The sequence below is a fragment of the Neomonachus schauinslandi genome, chromosome 11, assembly GCF_002201575.2.
Source record: "Neomonachus schauinslandi chromosome 11, ASM220157v2, whole genome shotgun sequence".
Classification (NCBI taxonomy): Eukaryota; Metazoa; Chordata; class Mammalia; order Carnivora; family Phocidae; genus Neomonachus; species Neomonachus schauinslandi.
Window position 1 is genome coordinate 15337249 of NC_058413.1, and position 17690 is coordinate 15354938.

The window sequence follows — 17690 nt, forward strand, 5'->3', positions numbered from 1 at the left end:
ACACTATGGAGGTTCTTCAAAAAGTTAAAAATAGAACTACTGTACAACCCAGCAATTGTTCTACTAGGTATTTTATCCAAAGGATACAAAAATACTGATTCAAAGGGGCACATGCACCCCAATGCTTACAGCACCACTATCAACAATAGCCAAATTATAGAAAGAGCCCACATGTCCATCAGCTGATAAATGGATAAAGAAAATGTGACATATGTATTTATTTCCGTTATATATTCCTTATATATAGATGCCATATAAATAATTTCCATTATATATTCCATATATACATATACTCAGCCATCAAAAACAACGAAATCTTGCCATTTGCAATGACGTGAATGGAACTAGAGTATAATATGCTAAGTGAAAGAAGTCAGTCAGAGAAAGACAAATACCATATGATTTCACTCATGTGGAATTTAAGAAACAAAACAGATCAACATAGGGGAAGGGAAGGAAAAATAAAATAAGATAAAAACAGAGAGGTAGGCATATCATAAGAGACTTAACTACAGAGAATACACTGAGGGTTGCTGGAAGGGCGGGGGGTGGGGGATGGGTTAAATGGGTGATGGGCATTAAGGAGGGCACTTGTGATGAGCACTGGGTGTTACATGGCAACTTTCAAATATGCAATAGAAGGTACCAGATTTTGAGAGTGGTCTTCAATTAAGGGGAGCTCTCCGTGCTTGTCACAAGTCATTCCAAAGTAAACTGCTTAAGAAATTCGAAAATCTTTTCCATTATAGAAGAATTACATAAGACTATTCTGAAAATACAAAAATATAAGCACAGCAGAACTTTTCTCTGAATTTTCCTGGGAAGGGCAGTCTATATTAGCTATAGGTCTGAACTATAAAACATTACAAACTACACTACAAAACATTATTATACTTTTCTAGTAATATGGTTAAAAATTAAACACATACATGGCTTTGTTCAATTAAAAACAAAGCTCCAACAATGTACAAAGCCCTATGGTTAGGCGTTAAGCATGAGATAAGAATAAGCTAGGGATGAGATTCAGGGTAAATCTGAAGCCTAGGTCTCACAAATTGTAATACATGAATGAAAGGGACAGACACCATAAAGCAGGGGTCAGCAAATTTTTGTTAAAAGGATCAGATATTTAAGGCTTGCAGGCCATACAGTCTGAGGCAGACTACTCGGCTTTGCTGTTGTCCTGCAAAAGTAGCCACTGATGATACACAAATGAACGGGGCAGCTGTGTTCTACAATAACTTCATTTAGGGGTGCCTGGCTGGCTCGGTCAGGAGAGTGTGAGACTCTTGATCTCGTGGTCATGAGTTCCAGCCCCACGCTGAATGTAGAGATTACTAAAAAAAATAAACTTAAAAAAATAATAATAAAATAAAATAACTTTATTTATAAAAACAAGCAGATGGTCTGCTGGCCATAGTTTACTGACTCCTGCCATAAAATAACACAGGAATGATGTCGATAAAAAGTTGCCAAAAGACATTTTGCTAGCAACCTCTGGTGGCTCAGCCAGTTGAGCATCCAACTCTTGATTTTGGCTCAGGTCGTGATTTTGGGGTCCTGGAATCAAGCCCCGTGTTGGGCTCTCCGCTCAGTGGGGAGTCTGCTTGTGTCTCCCTCTCCCTCTGCTCTTCCCCCTGCTCGTGCTCTCTCTCTCAAATAAATAATCTTTTTTTTTAAATAAAAAGCTCAGTACTCATTTGAATACTGGTAATTCGTATAGTGCTTAAAATAACCTAATTCTCTAACCACCTTCTTGGCTATATCCTTTATGCCATTCAGGTGCTAAGCAAAAGTTTTCTTCACAGACAGTAGATGGCAGTTAACTTTAATTCAGTCTTAATGAACAACAAATTCAGAATGAATTTTTATAATGATGTAATTCTACAGTGACATGATTAAATCTACAAGGCCAGGGGAAAAATGATAATATAGCTTTAAAAAAAACCCAGAAGGCTATTCTTTTTTTTAAAGATTTTATTTATTTATTTGAGACAGAGAGAATGAGAGAGAGCATGAGAGGGCGGAGGGTCAGAGGGAGCAGACTCCCTGCTGAGCAGGGAGCCCGATGCAGGACTCGATCCCGGGACTCCAGGATCATGACCTGAGCCGAAGGCAGTCGCTTAACCAACTGAGCCACCCAGGCGCCCCCAGAAGGCTATTCTTTAATGGTATAAGGCTCTACTATTAACCTGTTAACAATAGTATAGGGATGCCTAGGTGGCTCAGTCAGTTAAGCGTCTGACTTTGGCTCAGGTCATGATCTCGTGGTCCTGGGATTGAGCCCTGCCTCATGCTCCTTGCTGAGCGGGGAGTCTGCTTCTCCCTCTCCCTCTGCCCCTCCCCCTGGCTTGTGCAGCGCTCTCTCTCTCTCTGACAAATAAATAAATAAATAAATAAATAAATAAATAAATAAATAAAATCAATCTTAAAAAAAAAAAAACAATAGTATAAAAAAGGGGGAAAAATAAGCCAAATCTACCTCTGAGAACACCCACTTCTCTATGGTTTAAACCATATTATTTGTATCCAAAAGCACTCCTAAATGATAAACAGTGAGCAATAAATACTGTATTACTCCAGAGATACAGAATAAAGGAAAGCTTTAAACACTGGTAATGAAAAGGACTGAGTCCTTGTTAACTAAGCTGATGACTAGTAGTGTAGTATGGCTACTTATAAAAGAACCAAAATGAAGGGGGCTTAGCATAGGTAAATGAAAAGTAAGAGTTATAAGCGATCTTTTGTTATATACATATATTTTTAAAGATTTTATTTCTTTATTTGTCAGAGGGAGAGAGCACAAGCACAAGCAGGGGGAGTGGCAGGCACACGGAGAAGCAGGCTCCCCACTGGGCAGAGAGCCCAATGTGGGACTCAATCCAAGGACCCTGGGACAATGACCCAAGCCAAAGGCAGATGCTTAACTGGCTGAGCCACTCAGGTGTCCCTCTTTTGTTATATCTGAATAAAGGTCTAGTAATTTTCAAATGGAATACTCAACTTGAAACCCAAAGACTACAGAGAAGACAACAAAAATATTTTAAATACTTGAAAAAATAAACATGGGTGAGGTTGCTAGATTACTGCTAAGGAAATTAAAGAATGACTTGATAACTATTCTCAGGTAGTAGCAGATTGTTTCAGCATAACTAGTTGAGTCTCTAATCCTTAGTCCTTCCATCCCGCTATATTAATTTCTCCTCACAATCAGCTCTATACATGTAAGCCAAAGGCTAAAACCAGTAGCTCATCACTAATATGAAAAGAGTCTTGGGTGATTTGGGAACTCCTGGCTTACCAGGCTCTGCTCTCACACTTTCCTACTTATCCTCTACACCACCACTAGGGTCCATCTAACAAACTGAGCACAGCTCATATCCTGTCCCCCCTTCTATGCCTTGCCATCTGTTGCACTCCCCACCTGGAATGATCATTCTCCCTCACTTCTACCAGCTGAAATTCTCTCTGCCTCAAGGTCTAGCTTGAATGCCACTTCCTTCAGGAAGTCTGTCTGGTTTCTCCCACCCAGAACAAACTTTCCCTCCCTGTGTTCTCCCAGTACTTTTCTACTGATACTGTTATGTAGTTTTCCAATCCTGCTTTTTATTATAATTATGCATGTGCCAAACGGTCACCCGAATAGATCAGAAACACCTGTAGGGTATGGCCTGTGTACAGTTCTTCTTTGGGCCTAGCACCATGCTTGCATTAAAATGGCACTCAATAAATATGTGTTGAGGTGAACTACTCCAAGGAAAATACTCAAAGAATCACTGACGAGTTCTTTATATCCACAGACAACTAATCAAAAACAAATTGAATTAGCAGTTTGTTAGACAAGTTTTAATTCTGAAATACAAAAGGCTATGAAATCTTCTCAGGACAGTCTGTTTTTTAAGCTCCTTTTTCAGCTTTGAGACGTCTATCAGTACAACCTCAAATCCATTCCACAGGAATCATTTGACCTTGCGCAGAACAAAAGGACAAAGAACCTGGTACCTTCAGAAAGCTGAGGATCACAAAGGAGGAGGGATAGACAATCACAGTAAAGCTATAGCATCAACTACCCTACCAACCCTCTGTCCAAAATTAATCACAGAATACCCATCTACCAGTCAGACAATGTGCAAAGTGATGGGGCTAATGAATGAATCAGGGAGGTGAGCACCATGCTACTTACCTGTACAATATGACATATTCATGCCCCTGTTTTCTGGAGAGTCTGTAAGCTGGTGTCACCCTAGTTATGGCAAGGAGGGACTTCAGCAGCAGCGACAGTCTGTTGTACACCGTGTAGGAAACTTTAATCTCTTTATCACACCTGCGGAGCACACAGACACTATCAGCATTCGCCTACTCAACTCACATAGAACCAAGAACAGAAACACAATGGATATAGAGGTGCTAGTTAGGTTCTGTCTAGTGACTGAGATTCATCTGTTAGCATTATTCATGACTTCTGATAGAATATAACCTGCTTTGCAGTCCATATAACACCTTTCAGAGTATTACAGTCAACAGAGATAACTGCAAATTAAGTGTGAGAACTGCATAAGATTAAATTTATCATGAAAACATGTTCTGAACTAAAAGTGTAATTAGAGTTCTTTGTCAGTTTATCAAGAGATTATTGAGGTAAGCAGAAGTGTTACTTTTTTGTGCTCTAGAACCAGGCAGATAGATACCAAAAGGCACCTAATATATTTTTTTCTAGCTTTGAAGCTGTTATCTAAGAAAGAAAGCTACACACGTAAAAACAGTAATTCAACACTGCAATTATATTACTGGAGGTGCAAACAATTTCAATATAGTATCTTATGAGCTGTCTACCTCTCTACATCTAATAGGAAATTTGAAGAAAAGTCTGTTTGGTACTAAAATTTTTAGACTAAATAACGTGGCAATTGCTTTCTCCTTAGAAAAGAAAAATAATACCCACACCTCACAGACTTATTATTAAAATTTTTCTTTTGATGTGTTGCTATTTCCTCCATTCTCCTACATACTATTCTTGAAAACTGAAGCTTCAGGCAGGAAATAAGCTAATCTGCCTTGAAGGAAGAAAATGGAGAAGGAAAATAACATGCATTTCCAATCTATGACCAACACAACGTGTAAAAAGGAGTACTGAAGGGAAATCGTTTTGGATGTCTGCCACACAGAAAACAGACAACACAGAGCAGTCATGTTACAAGAGCTCGCAAGGGATTTAATCAGAGAACTATCTGTACTCTGGGAAAACAACAAATCCTTTTCAGTCTTTTCTCTGCTCCTTTCCCTGTGGCATCTAAGTTTCTCTGGACTGACCCTCCCGCTGAAGGTCATCTCTGTGCCTGGGCTGGAAGCCAAGCACGAAGCAAACTGTAGCAAAGACCTATTGGCTTTGTTAAGTGGGAAGAACACCCTCCATTACTGATAACGAAGCCCCGCTTTTCACATGACGTCATCTGCTTTATTCTCAGCTACCACAACCACGGACCCTAAGACAGAGCACTTACTTTTCATTCATTTCGAGACACCAAATCTCTAGCTCCATGGAATCTCCCTGTAGATGGGACAATTGAAAAATATTTCAGTTTTATTTGTTTTAATTATTTCTTTTATTATAAAGCACGATTCAGTCACTATAAAAATATTGGAAAATATAAATAAAGAAAAAAATCAATTTATAATCCTAATCAGCCACTTTAATAACTAACGTGAGGGGTGCCTGGCTGGTTGAGTCAGAAGAGCATGCAGCTCTTGATCTCGAGGTCATGAGTTAAGCCCCACATTGGGTGTAGATAGACATTACCTAAATAAATAAATAAATGAACTTAAAAAGATTTTTTTAAAATGTGAGATTATATATATGTTATTTTTATCACTTTTTCATTAATAAACATAACATTAAGTTTTCCTTATAAAATTCTACACCACTTTTAATGGTTGCATAGTATTCTACCATATGACCATCATTTCATCCAAACAGTCTCCCAATCTGTGGACATATAGGTCATTTCTAATTTTTCACTACTACAAACAACGAGATAAATAGCCTTGAGGTTAAAACTTTGTCCTCACCCTAAATTAATTTCTTAAGACAAATTTCCAGAATTAGCATTGTTAGATTAAACAGTACTTATGCTTCTAAGACTTTTGCTATGTATATCCAAACTGCTCTTCAGAAAGGCCAATACTTCAGATGGAGAGAGCCTTTCCCTCCAATTCTAGAGGGGATATTTTTAGGTGACACCCACTGTTAAGGAATACCTTAACAAGCTCCTCACTTAAAAATCTTTTTAGTTGTGTAATGTCTTTAGCCAAACTGTTCAGTCTTTCTCTGGTGCTCTGAACAGACTTAGTCTAGTGGGTGGAAAAGAAAAACAGAAACTAAAGCCAAAATCCCTCAACCCTGTAACACTCCTATGTGCCACTTAGTAAGAAGGGTAGTCATACTTTTGAACACAAGTAACCTTATTACCAATCAATTGGAAGAGGGCTATTCTTTTAGATTCTGGTGTAAACTTGGGTTAGTTTGTGGAATACAGAACTTACTTGTTCTAGATCAAAGTTAAGTATGTATCTTTAATATATCTTTTTCATCATACTGTCATTTCTTTAAATATTTAAATTTTTTAAAAAAGATTTTATTTATTTGAGAGAGAGAATGAGAGAGAGAGAGCACATGAGAGGGGGGAGGGTCAGAGGGAGAAGGAGACTCCCTGCTGAGCAGGGAGCCCGATGCGGGATTTGATCCTGGGACTCCAGGATCACGACCTGAGCTGAAGGCAGTCGCTTAACCAACTGAGCCACCCAGGTGCCCCCATCATACTGTCATTTTTAAATGACGTGATAAATTTTTAATTTCCCCTGGTCCCCCAAATCAAGGGAGGATGAACAGTAGGAAGTATGCAAGACAAGTTGGTGCAGTCTGTCTAGGACAATCGGAACATTTTATACTCAGACTCACCTGGGAAAGGAAAGAGTTCTTCTAGGGATTCTTTTAGGACTCACTATGGATCACTAAGGAAAGTAATTCATAGTATAAACTGGCAGTACAATAAAGAAGAATAGGAAGTTTTGTATTTTGGGGTGCTAAGGTTTCCATGGAATAAGTACTGACATCATTCATTCAATAAAATTCATCAAGAACATACTATGTGCCATCCCGGGCAATGTACCAGGTACAGAAGATGATTATCTATTCATATCCTGCCTCATTTCAAAAAGAATTTAAAGAACTACAAAAATAAATAAGATGTGGCATGACTGCTGACCTCAAGAATGAAAGTGCAAAGTATGAACAGAACATGTATAAGTTATGTTGGGCACTTTACAAATAAGGATTAAATGAGAAAATATAAAACCCTTCAAGACTATGAAGTGTCATGTTAGTTTGGTGGTGTTGGTGCGGGTGGGGTTAAGTAATTTGGCCAAAGTCACTCAGCTGGGATCTGAACTTGGGTCTGTATAGCTCCAAAATCCAACTGCCTTTTATTATACCACGCAGCTTCACAATCTTCTAGTGGAAATAAATTAATAAACACACAAGTGACAATATATGCCTTGATCCTGATGTGAAATAAGGTAAGTAACAACACATCTAAAAAAAAAATCACAATACATCAATTATATTTTAGAAACAATGTCAACAAAGCACATGGTAAGTCTAAAGAAGGCAGTTACCTCTCCCCCGAGAAAGGGGGTGAATTTTCAAGAGCACATGAGTCTTGAAGGATAAGTAGAACTATTTCACATATAGTTGATGTATGAGGAGGACAAAGAGCCTATTCCAAGTGTTTGGGAGGATAAGTACCAAAATCTGACCTCCTCAGAGAGCGCTACATTCAGAGAGGGAAGAGGCAGGAATGAGGCTGAGCTGGAAGCAGGGTGTGAAGAGCTTTGAGTGCCAAATGAAGACACCATCCTGGCCATAGCCTTACCTCAGAAGTCTTGAGTGAGATCTCCACACACATCGATCTCCCAACGGCAGGCAACTGTCCCGCCAGGGCCTTTTTTGCTTCATGTGTAACCTCTGGGATGTCTTTGATTGCTAAATTGAACTAGAAAACAAAAGGGACTTTGTGTTAAACACTTACAAGAAACATTACGGCAACTTAAAGCAGTGAGATGGTTATGCTGGCTAATGCAGGCATTGCCTTGAGTAATTAAGGATATTCATTCATTTCTCCCTTGCCCAGAAAAGATATCCTGATTCAAAGCCCCAAAACTCAGGCTGAAAGAGCTAATGACTTATTATATAATAAGATTAGTTAACAAGGTATTTTTCTAAAGACTAAGTTTTTCACCTACTGCAGAAGAAAGATGAGAATCAAACCTAGGACGAACATTCGATGAAGAACATACTTTCCAAGTGAATGAATCAAATGGAATTAGATATATTAATGTTATGATTTAGAATACTATAAATTGTATTCTTTACAACTGCACTATGTACGATTCCTTATGACAAACATGCCTTAACAAAAAACAGGAATTTTACCCAATCTGAACCAGTTGGGGATGAAGATGAACGAGTACAAATCTTCTCGCCAAGTCGAGCCTGGACAATCACTTGGACAGTCTAAAAAAAAGGAAAAAACAAACAAAAAAATATCAAAGATGAACAGTCTTAAATTGATTTGACTCACAATCAGGGTTAACACCCTCTGAATGCAGGGTTAAAAAGATGCCAATGATCATAACAACACTTTAGGAAAGGACAGGATTTTAAAATTCAAGAACATATAAAAAAAAAAACCATGACACAAAAGTAATACTGTAAATATTTCCGAGGGCATAATGTCAACTGATTAGAGAAATTTTAGTTTAAGTCTTGGGATCTGTAATATTCTCACATGGCAGAAAGAAATTTGCACATGGTGGCTCTGACTTTCATAAAGACAAGTCCAACCGTAGGTTTAAATATTCACTGCCGTACACTTATGTAATCATAGTAGATTTAAACCAAGGATTCCACACTTATTTATATCATTTGGCCCATATGGCAAAAGTCTCCCAACTAATTTTACAACCAGAATCTACTGCATGGATTGTTTTTTACATGGCAATCATGAGAAGGAGGAGTGATAGAGGTGGAAATGATTTTTAGATTTAAGAAAATATAACTTCTAAAGTATTCAAAATTCAGTTTTAATTTCTCATTTACCCAGAAGGGAACAATAAATGGAAGTTAGACATTTCAGAGTTAGTTGATGCTTTGGGGAAGATGCCCAAAATGCTGTCCATTCCAGTCCACAATCTTTGTTCCCACCCCAAGGGAACATACTGTGCCAATAACCTGGCATAATAGTTTGACATTTCTGCAAACAGCCTTGCAAAAAAAAATTTTTTTTTGAACAAGTAGCTGTGGAAAATTGGAAGCTACTTTTTAGTTACACCCCCAGTACCGCCCCCAAACTTCACAGTTTGGTTTACAACAGACAGAAGTATCCCTTAAAATGGGCAAGCTGCAAGCTGTTATTCTATGTTTCCAAAAAGGGAGAAGCACGGAAGTTATTTCTAACAGTTCTGAGCTCAAGAGAATAGATAAATTACCTTGAGGGCAAAAAATTTAATAAACTTGTCCAGGTCCTTTCTGTCCTGGGAATTGAGATCAGTTTCCATTGCCTATAGGAATCTGAAACAGAAAAAAAAAAAAAAAAGTGTTGAAAAATGTGACTAGTATCTTTTAAATTCAAAGCATACAGAGATGGTATTGTCTAGCTGTGCAAACAGTCATGTGGGAGGGAAAAAAAATTCCCCCTAAGATACCAAAGTGAAAAATATTAAGATAGTATCTTTTGAGGAAAATAAATTGCTCACCACAAAGGAAATCTAGGCTGTAAAATTTAATTCCAGAACACATACACACACACACACACACACACACACACACACACACACGAAAAGACCTAGGGACCTAAATAATGGATGAGGACAAGCCATTTTACCTGCATCTGAAACTTTAAGATTTAAATATAACTTATCTATTAAAAATACTTCTACTACCCACCATAGTGAGGACTAAGTTTTAACAAGACAAAAACTCTGTTAAAACATAAAATGAGGGGTGCCTGGGTGGCTCAGTTGGTTAAGTGTCCGACTCTTGATTTTGGCTCAGGTCACGATCTCAGGGTGGTGAGACTGAGCCCTGTATTGGGCTCCGCAAGAGCTGGGAGTCTGCTTGGGATTTTTTTTTCTCCCTCTGCCCCCCGACCCCCGGCACATGCTCTTGCTCTCTCTCAAATAAATAAATAAAATCTTAAAAAAACATAAAATGAGATCATTTGTATTCCTTCAGAAGAGCACTAAATCAATTTAACTTTGGGGGATTCATGGACCCCTTTTGAGAATCTGATAACAAGACAAGCCCTTTCTCTAGAAAAATGCACATATATAGAAAGGTTTGGCTGTTTAACTCAGATTATATCCCATGGATTTCATGGGGCACATCATAGCCCCTCAGGCTGAAATGATTTCAGATAGGGCTGATATGAGGAAGAAAAAGCATTTAGGGAGAGAAGAACATGAACAAAGAGTATCAGCAACAGAGAACAAAATGGATTTGGAACTATTAAGTATCCCAGTTTTCTAAAGCACTATGTATGGATAGGGAAATAGTATGGCTGGTTGGGGCCAGATCATGAGAATCTTGAATGCATGCAAGCCTGATCTGTACCTAATACAACAGAAATGGGAGCTCCCTCAAGACTTCTGGGTAAAGGAATTAACACAATCAGAGTGCTAGCATCATCTGAATGGTGCTTTAGAAAGATAGCTTTGCTGGCATATTGTAAAACAGTTTTGAGTATGAAAAGCAGGGAGACCAGTTAAGTCCTTGGCAATAATGCAGGCTTGTGGTCAAGGCTCAAACTCTAGTACAGTCATGGTTTGGAAACAGTATGGATGGGAGATATTTTAAAGGAGGAGCTGACGGGATTTAAGGACCAACTACAAAAAGTTTGACAAGATTTCAGTAAACAATAAACAGGAAGCTAGTTTTAAGGAAAGATATAAACAGAAGAGAGTTGAAAAAGGAAATTTTAAAAATTGAGATATAATACCACACACAAAAATAAATTCAAAGTGGATGAAAGACCTAAATGTGAAACAGGAAACCATCAAAATCCTAGAGAACAGAGGCACCAACCTCTTTGACATCAACCGTAGCAACTTTTTTTTTTTTTAAAGATTTTATTTATTTATTTGAGAGAGAGAATGAGAGAGAGAGAGCACATGAGAGGGGAGAGGGTCAGAGGGAGAAGCAGACCCCCCCGCCGAGCAAGGAGCCCTATATGGGACTTGATCCCGGGACTCCAGGATCATGACCCGAGCCGAAGGCAGTTGCTCAACCAACTGAGCCACCCAGGCGCCCATCCGTAGCAACTTCTTACTAGCTACGTCTACCGAGGTAAAGCGAGGCGAGGCGAGGCAAGGGAAACAAAAGCAAAAATGAACTACTGGGACTTCAAGATAAAAATCTGTACAACAAAGGAAAAAATCAAAATTAAAAGGCAACCTAGGAATGGGAGAAGATATTTGCAAATGACATATATGATAAAGGGTTAGTATCCAAAATCTATAAAGAACTTATCAAACTGAACACCCAAAACACAAATAATCCAGTTAAGAAATGGGCAAAAGATATGAATAGACATTTTTCCAAAGAAGACATACAGATGGCCAACAGACAAATGAAAAATTGCTCAACTTCACTCAAGGAAATACAAACCAAACCTACAATGAGATATTACCTCACACCTGTCAGAATGGCTAACAACAACACAAAAAACCTAACAGGTGTTGGTGAGAATGTGGAGAAGGGGGAACACTCTTATACTGTTAGTAGGAATGCAAATTGCTGCAGCCACTCTTGAAAACACTATGGAGGTTCCTCAAAAAGTTAAAAATAGAACTACCCCATGATCCAGCAATTGTACTACTAGGGGTTTACCCAAAGGATACAAAAATACTGATTCAAAGGGATACATGCACCCCAATGTTTATAGCAGCACTATCAACAATAGCCAAATTATGGTAAGAGCCCCAATGTCCTAATGGATAAAGAAATTGTGATACACACATACACACACAACGGAATATTGCTCAGCCATCAAAAAGAAGGAAATCTTGTGGGACACTTGGGTGGCTCAGGTGGTTAAGTGTCTGCCTTGGCTCAGGTCATGATCACAGGGTCCTGGGATCGAGCCCCACATCAACCTCCTTGCTCAGGGGGGAACCTGCTTCTCCCTCTCCCTACCCCTGCTGTGCTCTCTCTGACGGGGGGAAAAAAAAAGAATGAAATCTTGCCATTTGCAATGATGTGGATGGAACTAGGGTGTATTATGCTAAGTGAAATAAGTCAGTCAAAAAAGACAGATACCATACGATTTCACTCATGAAGAATTTAAGAAATGAAAGAGATGAACATGGGGGAAAAAAAGACCAAGGCAAACCATAAAACAGAACTACAGAGAACGAACTGAGGGTTGCTGGAGGAGACGTAGATGGGGGATGGGCTAAATGGGTGATGAGTATTAAAGAAGGCACTTGTGATGAGCACTGGGTGTTATATATAAGTGATGAATCACTAAATTCTACTCCTGTAGCTAATATTACACTATATGTTAACTAACTGGAATTTAAATAAAAACTTGAAAGTACAAAAAAATAAAAAATAAAAATAAATAAAAATGGGGTATAACTTACATGTAGTGAAATGCACAAATCTTGGGTGTACAGATCAATAAATATCTTATTGTTTTCACTTCTATTTCAAAAGATATTTTGTTTGTATACAACCATATAACCACAATTGAGATCAAGTTACAGAACATTTCCAATAATCTAGAGGGCTCCCTTGTGTCCCCTCAGTCAGTAAATGCACTAAAAAATAACCATTATTCTGACCTCTATCATCATAGATCAGTTTTATCTATTTTGACAAATCATTCCATTTATATAAATGGAATCAAACAGTATTAGCTCTTTTGTGGGTAGCTTCCTTTTTTCAAGTCATGCCTGTGAAAATCATTTATGATTCTGCATGTGGCACTTTATTCTTTTTCATTGCTATGTAGCACTCCACTTTATGAATATACCACAACTATTTTTTTTTTTAAGATTTTTATTTATTTGAGAGAGAGAGACAGCGAGAGAGGGAACACAAGCAGGGGGAGTGGGAGAGGGAGAAGCAGGCTTCCCATGGAGCAGGGAGCCCGATGCGGAGCTCGATCCCAGGACCCTGGGATCATGACCTGAGCTGAAGGCAGACGCTTAACGACTGAGCCATCCAGGTGCCCCTACCACAAACTATTTATAAATTCCAAGCAGGTTGTTTCCTGGTTTTGGCTGTTATATTTTTACACAAGTCTTTTGGTGGATATAAATATTCCTTGCCATCAGATGTAAACCCAGCAGTGTTATGTTGGTCCAAAGTATACGTAGTTTTATTTATTTTTTTTATTTTTAATTTTTTTAAAGATTTTATTTATTTATTTGACACAGAGAGAGACAGCGAGAGAGGGAACACAAGCAGCGGGAGTGGGAAAGGGAGAAGCAGACTTCCTGCCGAGCAGGGAGCCCGATGCGGGGCTCGATCCCAGGACCCTGAGATCATGACCTGAGCCGAAGGCAGTCGCTTAACCAACTGAGTCACCCAGGTGCCCCAGTATACATAGTTTTAATAGACAATGGACAGGGCGCCTGGGTGGCTCAGTTGGTTAAGCGACTGCCTTCGGCTCAGGTCATGATCTCAGGGTCCTGGGATCGAGCCCCGCATCGGGCTCCCTGCTCGGCAGGAAGTCTGCTTCTCCCTCTGACCCTCCTCCCCCTCATGCTCTCTGTCTCTCATTCTCTCTGTCTCAAATAAATAAATAAAATCTTAAAAAAAAAAAAAATAGACAACGGACAGTCTTCCAGAATCTGTACCAATGTACACTCCCATCAACAGCGTATGAGGGCTCCAGTTGCTCCACAGCTATACCATTACTTGGTACTACTAATTCTTTAATTTTAGCCATCCTGGCAGGGGTATGGTAGTATCTCATTTAACCTGTATTAAATGATTAGTGATTAAATTAGTGATTAAATGATCACTGAATTTCCCCTATCAGCACCTTTTCATATGCTTACTAGCTATTTGGAAGTCCTCTTTAATGAATGAAGTACTAGTTCAAGCCTTTTGCCCATTTAAAAAATTAGGTTATCTTTTTTTACTGAATTGTAGAAGTTTCTAAAACGTATATAGTGGATATAAGTACTTTGCTGGATATGCACTATAAATATCTTCTCCCAGTTTGTGTCTTGCCTTTCTTATGGCATCTGTTTCTTTTCATGAGAGTCTGAATATACTAATGGACAAAGGCCAGACTACTCTATAAAAATAGAGCTCTGACCCACAACCTGCAGGAACCAGCCCAGGAAGGAAGCCAAACTAAATCTCCATTATCGGGACGCCTGGGTGGTTCAGTTGGTTAAGCGACTGCCTTCGGCTCGGGTCATGATCCCAGGGTCCTGGGATAGAGCCCCGCATCAGGCTCCCTGCTCGGCGGGAAGCCTGCTTCTCCCTCTCCCACTCCCCCTGCTTGTGTTCCCTCTCTCACTATCTCTCTCTGTCAATTAAATAAATAAAATCTTTAAAAAAAAAAAAAATCTCCATTATCTAGCCCAAGAAGCCAACATACTATCTACAGTAACCAGTCAAGGAAGTCAGACTATCTCTAGCCAACTAACTAGTCCAGGAAGCCAAACAATAACCCCTGTAAAAATTGACCCCAAACCGTCAAGACTTGAGTAATAACTGACAGTTCCCCTAATTTTTGTCCCTGCTTCCAACTTAGGACCAACCACAGAAAAACCAAATATATATCCCTAAACAACTACTACATAGGATACCCCCATTTGTAGTTAGGCTGCCTATAGCTTTCCCATGCCAATAACCCCGTATCAGGACATATCTGAAAGTTTTCCCTTTCTTCCGCTATACAGCTTCCCACTGGTCTACCTGCCTCTGAGTCTTTGCCAATGCAAGGGATGGCAGCTAACTCCCGGGCTATGACAAGCTCTGATTAAATGGCCTTCACCCATTCTCATTTTGTGGTCTTTATTTCCACATTAAAAACAGCCTTACTGAGGTATAACTGACAATAAAAAATATACTGGAAGTGTAAGACATGGTAAGGTTGTTGTGTTTTTTTAAGATTTTATTTAATTATCTGAGAGAGAGAGAGAGAGCATGAGCTTGGCGGGGGGGGGGGGGGGGGAGCAGAGGGAGAGGGACAAGCAAACTCCGTGCTGAGGTTGGAGCCCAACAGAGCTCAGTCCCACAACCGAGATCATGACCTGAGCTGAAATCAAGAGTTGGACGCTTAACCAATTGAGCCACACAATTGCCCCAAGACATAGTAAGTTTTGACATCTATTTGTAACTGTAAAACCATTACCACAAAATAGTGAACATACCTATCCCTGAGTTTCCTCATATTCCTTTGTAATCCCTCTTTCCAGCACCTCCTTAACACCCCATTCCTGGGCAACCACTGCTGTGCTATCCCTATAAATGCCTATCTGCAGTGTCTACAGTTTTATATAAATGAAATCAGACAGTATGTACTCTTTGGCTTCTTTCACTTAGTATAATTAGTTTGAGATTCATCCATGTTGTGTTCTATGTTCATAGTTCATTTCTATCTATTGCTGAGTAGTAGTATCCTCTTATGGAGTCTTTTGATTAACAGAGGTTCTTAATTTTAGTAAGTCAAATTTCTCAACTTTTTTTTTTTTTAGCACTTCTTTGTGCTGTTGAAAATTTTTTTGCTGATCTCAAAGTCATGAAAATCTACATTTTTTTCTAAAAATGTTATTGTTTACCTCTCATGTTTATATTCGTGGTCCATCATAAATTAAGGTAGACATTTGGGATTGAGGTTCATTATTTTTTTACAATCAGTTCAGGTTATTTAATAGGCTGAATTAGAAACACCAGAAGATCAGGGGCGCCTGGGTGGCTCAGATGGTTAAGCGTCTGCCTTCGGCTCAGGTCATGATCCCGGGGTCCTGGGATCGAGTCCCGCATCGGGCTCCCTGCTCCGTGGGAAGCCTGCTTCTCCCTCTGGCTCTGCCTCTCTCTCTCTCTCTCTCTGACTCTCATGAATAAATAAATAAAACATTAAAAAAAAAAAAAAAGAAACACCAGAAGATCAATCTGAAAATATCCAATTTATAACTAATGGAAAGGTTAAGACTGAGGTTAAAGTTGGAGAGAAGTAGATATTCTCCAAAAAGAAGGAACAGTTTAAAAACCATAGCAGTAGGAGCACCTGGGTGGCTCAGTTGGTTAAGCAACTGCCTTCGGCTCAGGTCATGATCCTGGAGTCCCAGGGAGTCGGCTTCTCCCTCTGACCCTCCCCCCTCTCATGTGCTTTCTCTCTCTCATTCTCTCTCTCTCAAATAAATAAAATCTTAAAAACAAAACAAAAACAAAAACAGGAGTAGAGGAAATCACCATGGAAGATAACAGGGAAATAACAAAGGCCCCAAGAAAATAATGACATAAAAGAACCATAAAGAGAAATGCCAGAACTTATCAGAGAAATAGGAAAAAAGATTTGAGCAGTTATCACTGAAACTGAGAGGAAGTAAGTTTCAGAATTGAAGGGATGGTCAAATAATATAAAAGTTCTTGTGGAGGAGGCAAAACTTTACCTATACCCCCTCAGGTTTTCAGCTGGTCCTCTTTAACAAAAAGATTAACAAGAGAAAAACAGTTTATAACACCTGCAGTGCACATCTCACAAGAGAAACCTCAACAGAAAAATAATTCAACAGTGTGGCTTAGAACTATGGCTTATATGGGATCTTCAACAAAGAATGATAAAGTTGTAGAGAAATGACAAGACAAACGAAAGCAGTTCTAGGCTTTCAAGGGTGGCAAACTGGGGGAAGATAAATATATGGGAGGAAACTAATGGGGTAAGGTTTGTTTGCAGATTCCACCAGTGCCTTCTCTGAGCTGCTAAGAGTCTGTCTCTAGGAAAAGGAGAATTTATCTCACCTTCAGGCGGAAAAGTGGAAGGTAAAGAAAGGTTCTCCTGTATTTGCTGCTTAATTGCCTTCAGATCAAAATAATTTTTATGTCAAAGAGGCATATTCTGGGGTGACACATTCTGGTTTCCTTCGTTTTCAAGGTGAGAAAAAGGCCACTGGACTTGGCATCGTGTTGTAATGACCTTTGAGAGAATCACTTCTTAAGAGTGGGGGGTGCTTCAGCTGGATTCTGAGAATTTAAACAGGAAGAGACCTCAAGCTGCCGTGAAAAGGATTTTCTCTATGGTATAGCACTATCTGAGCAAATTTATGGGGGAGGGGGGAGAAACCAATGAAGGAGAAATAAAACACCTAAAAAGCAGCTATTGCAGGACTCAGATGGCACAGTAGAGTCCACGGTGATCAAGGACAGGTTAAAGCCTGAAGTGATCCAAATTATAAAGGACTTATCTTTTGGAGTCTACCATGTGTATGTTTGACATTCTTTTGAAGCATACACCCACCTTCTGACCTTCCTAATTTTGGTTGAAAACACAAACAAATGTTACGGTAAAAATAAAAAGCCTTTTAAAGGGTTAAACCGCTCAAGGCCCTAAAGCAACCACAGCAACAGATCGGAGATAAGAATAGTGCTGGAGGGCTGTACTGCCCTTATT

General features: G+C 39.2%; 1 protein-coding gene across 3 annotated transcripts in view; it reads right to left on the reverse strand.

The window, feature by feature from the left end:
• The window catches only part of ATG13 (autophagy related 13), a 55410-nt gene that overhangs the window by 16425 nt on the left and 21295 nt on the right, over positions 1-17690 (reverse strand). For all 3 annotated transcript variants that reach the window (XM_044919141.1, XM_021685416.2, XM_021685410.1), the window contains exons 4-8: positions 9544-9625; positions 8489-8569; positions 7929-8048; positions 5502-5548; positions 4184-4324 (exon numbers count right to left, since the gene is read on the reverse strand). In XM_044919141.1, the coding sequence (XP_044775076.1) occupies positions 4184-4324; positions 5502-5548; positions 7929-8048; positions 8489-8569; positions 9544-9612 (458 nt within the window). In that variant the 5' untranslated portion in view covers positions 9613-9625. The remainder of the gene's footprint in view (positions 1-4183; positions 4325-5501; positions 5549-7928; positions 8049-8488; positions 8570-9543; positions 9626-17690) is intronic.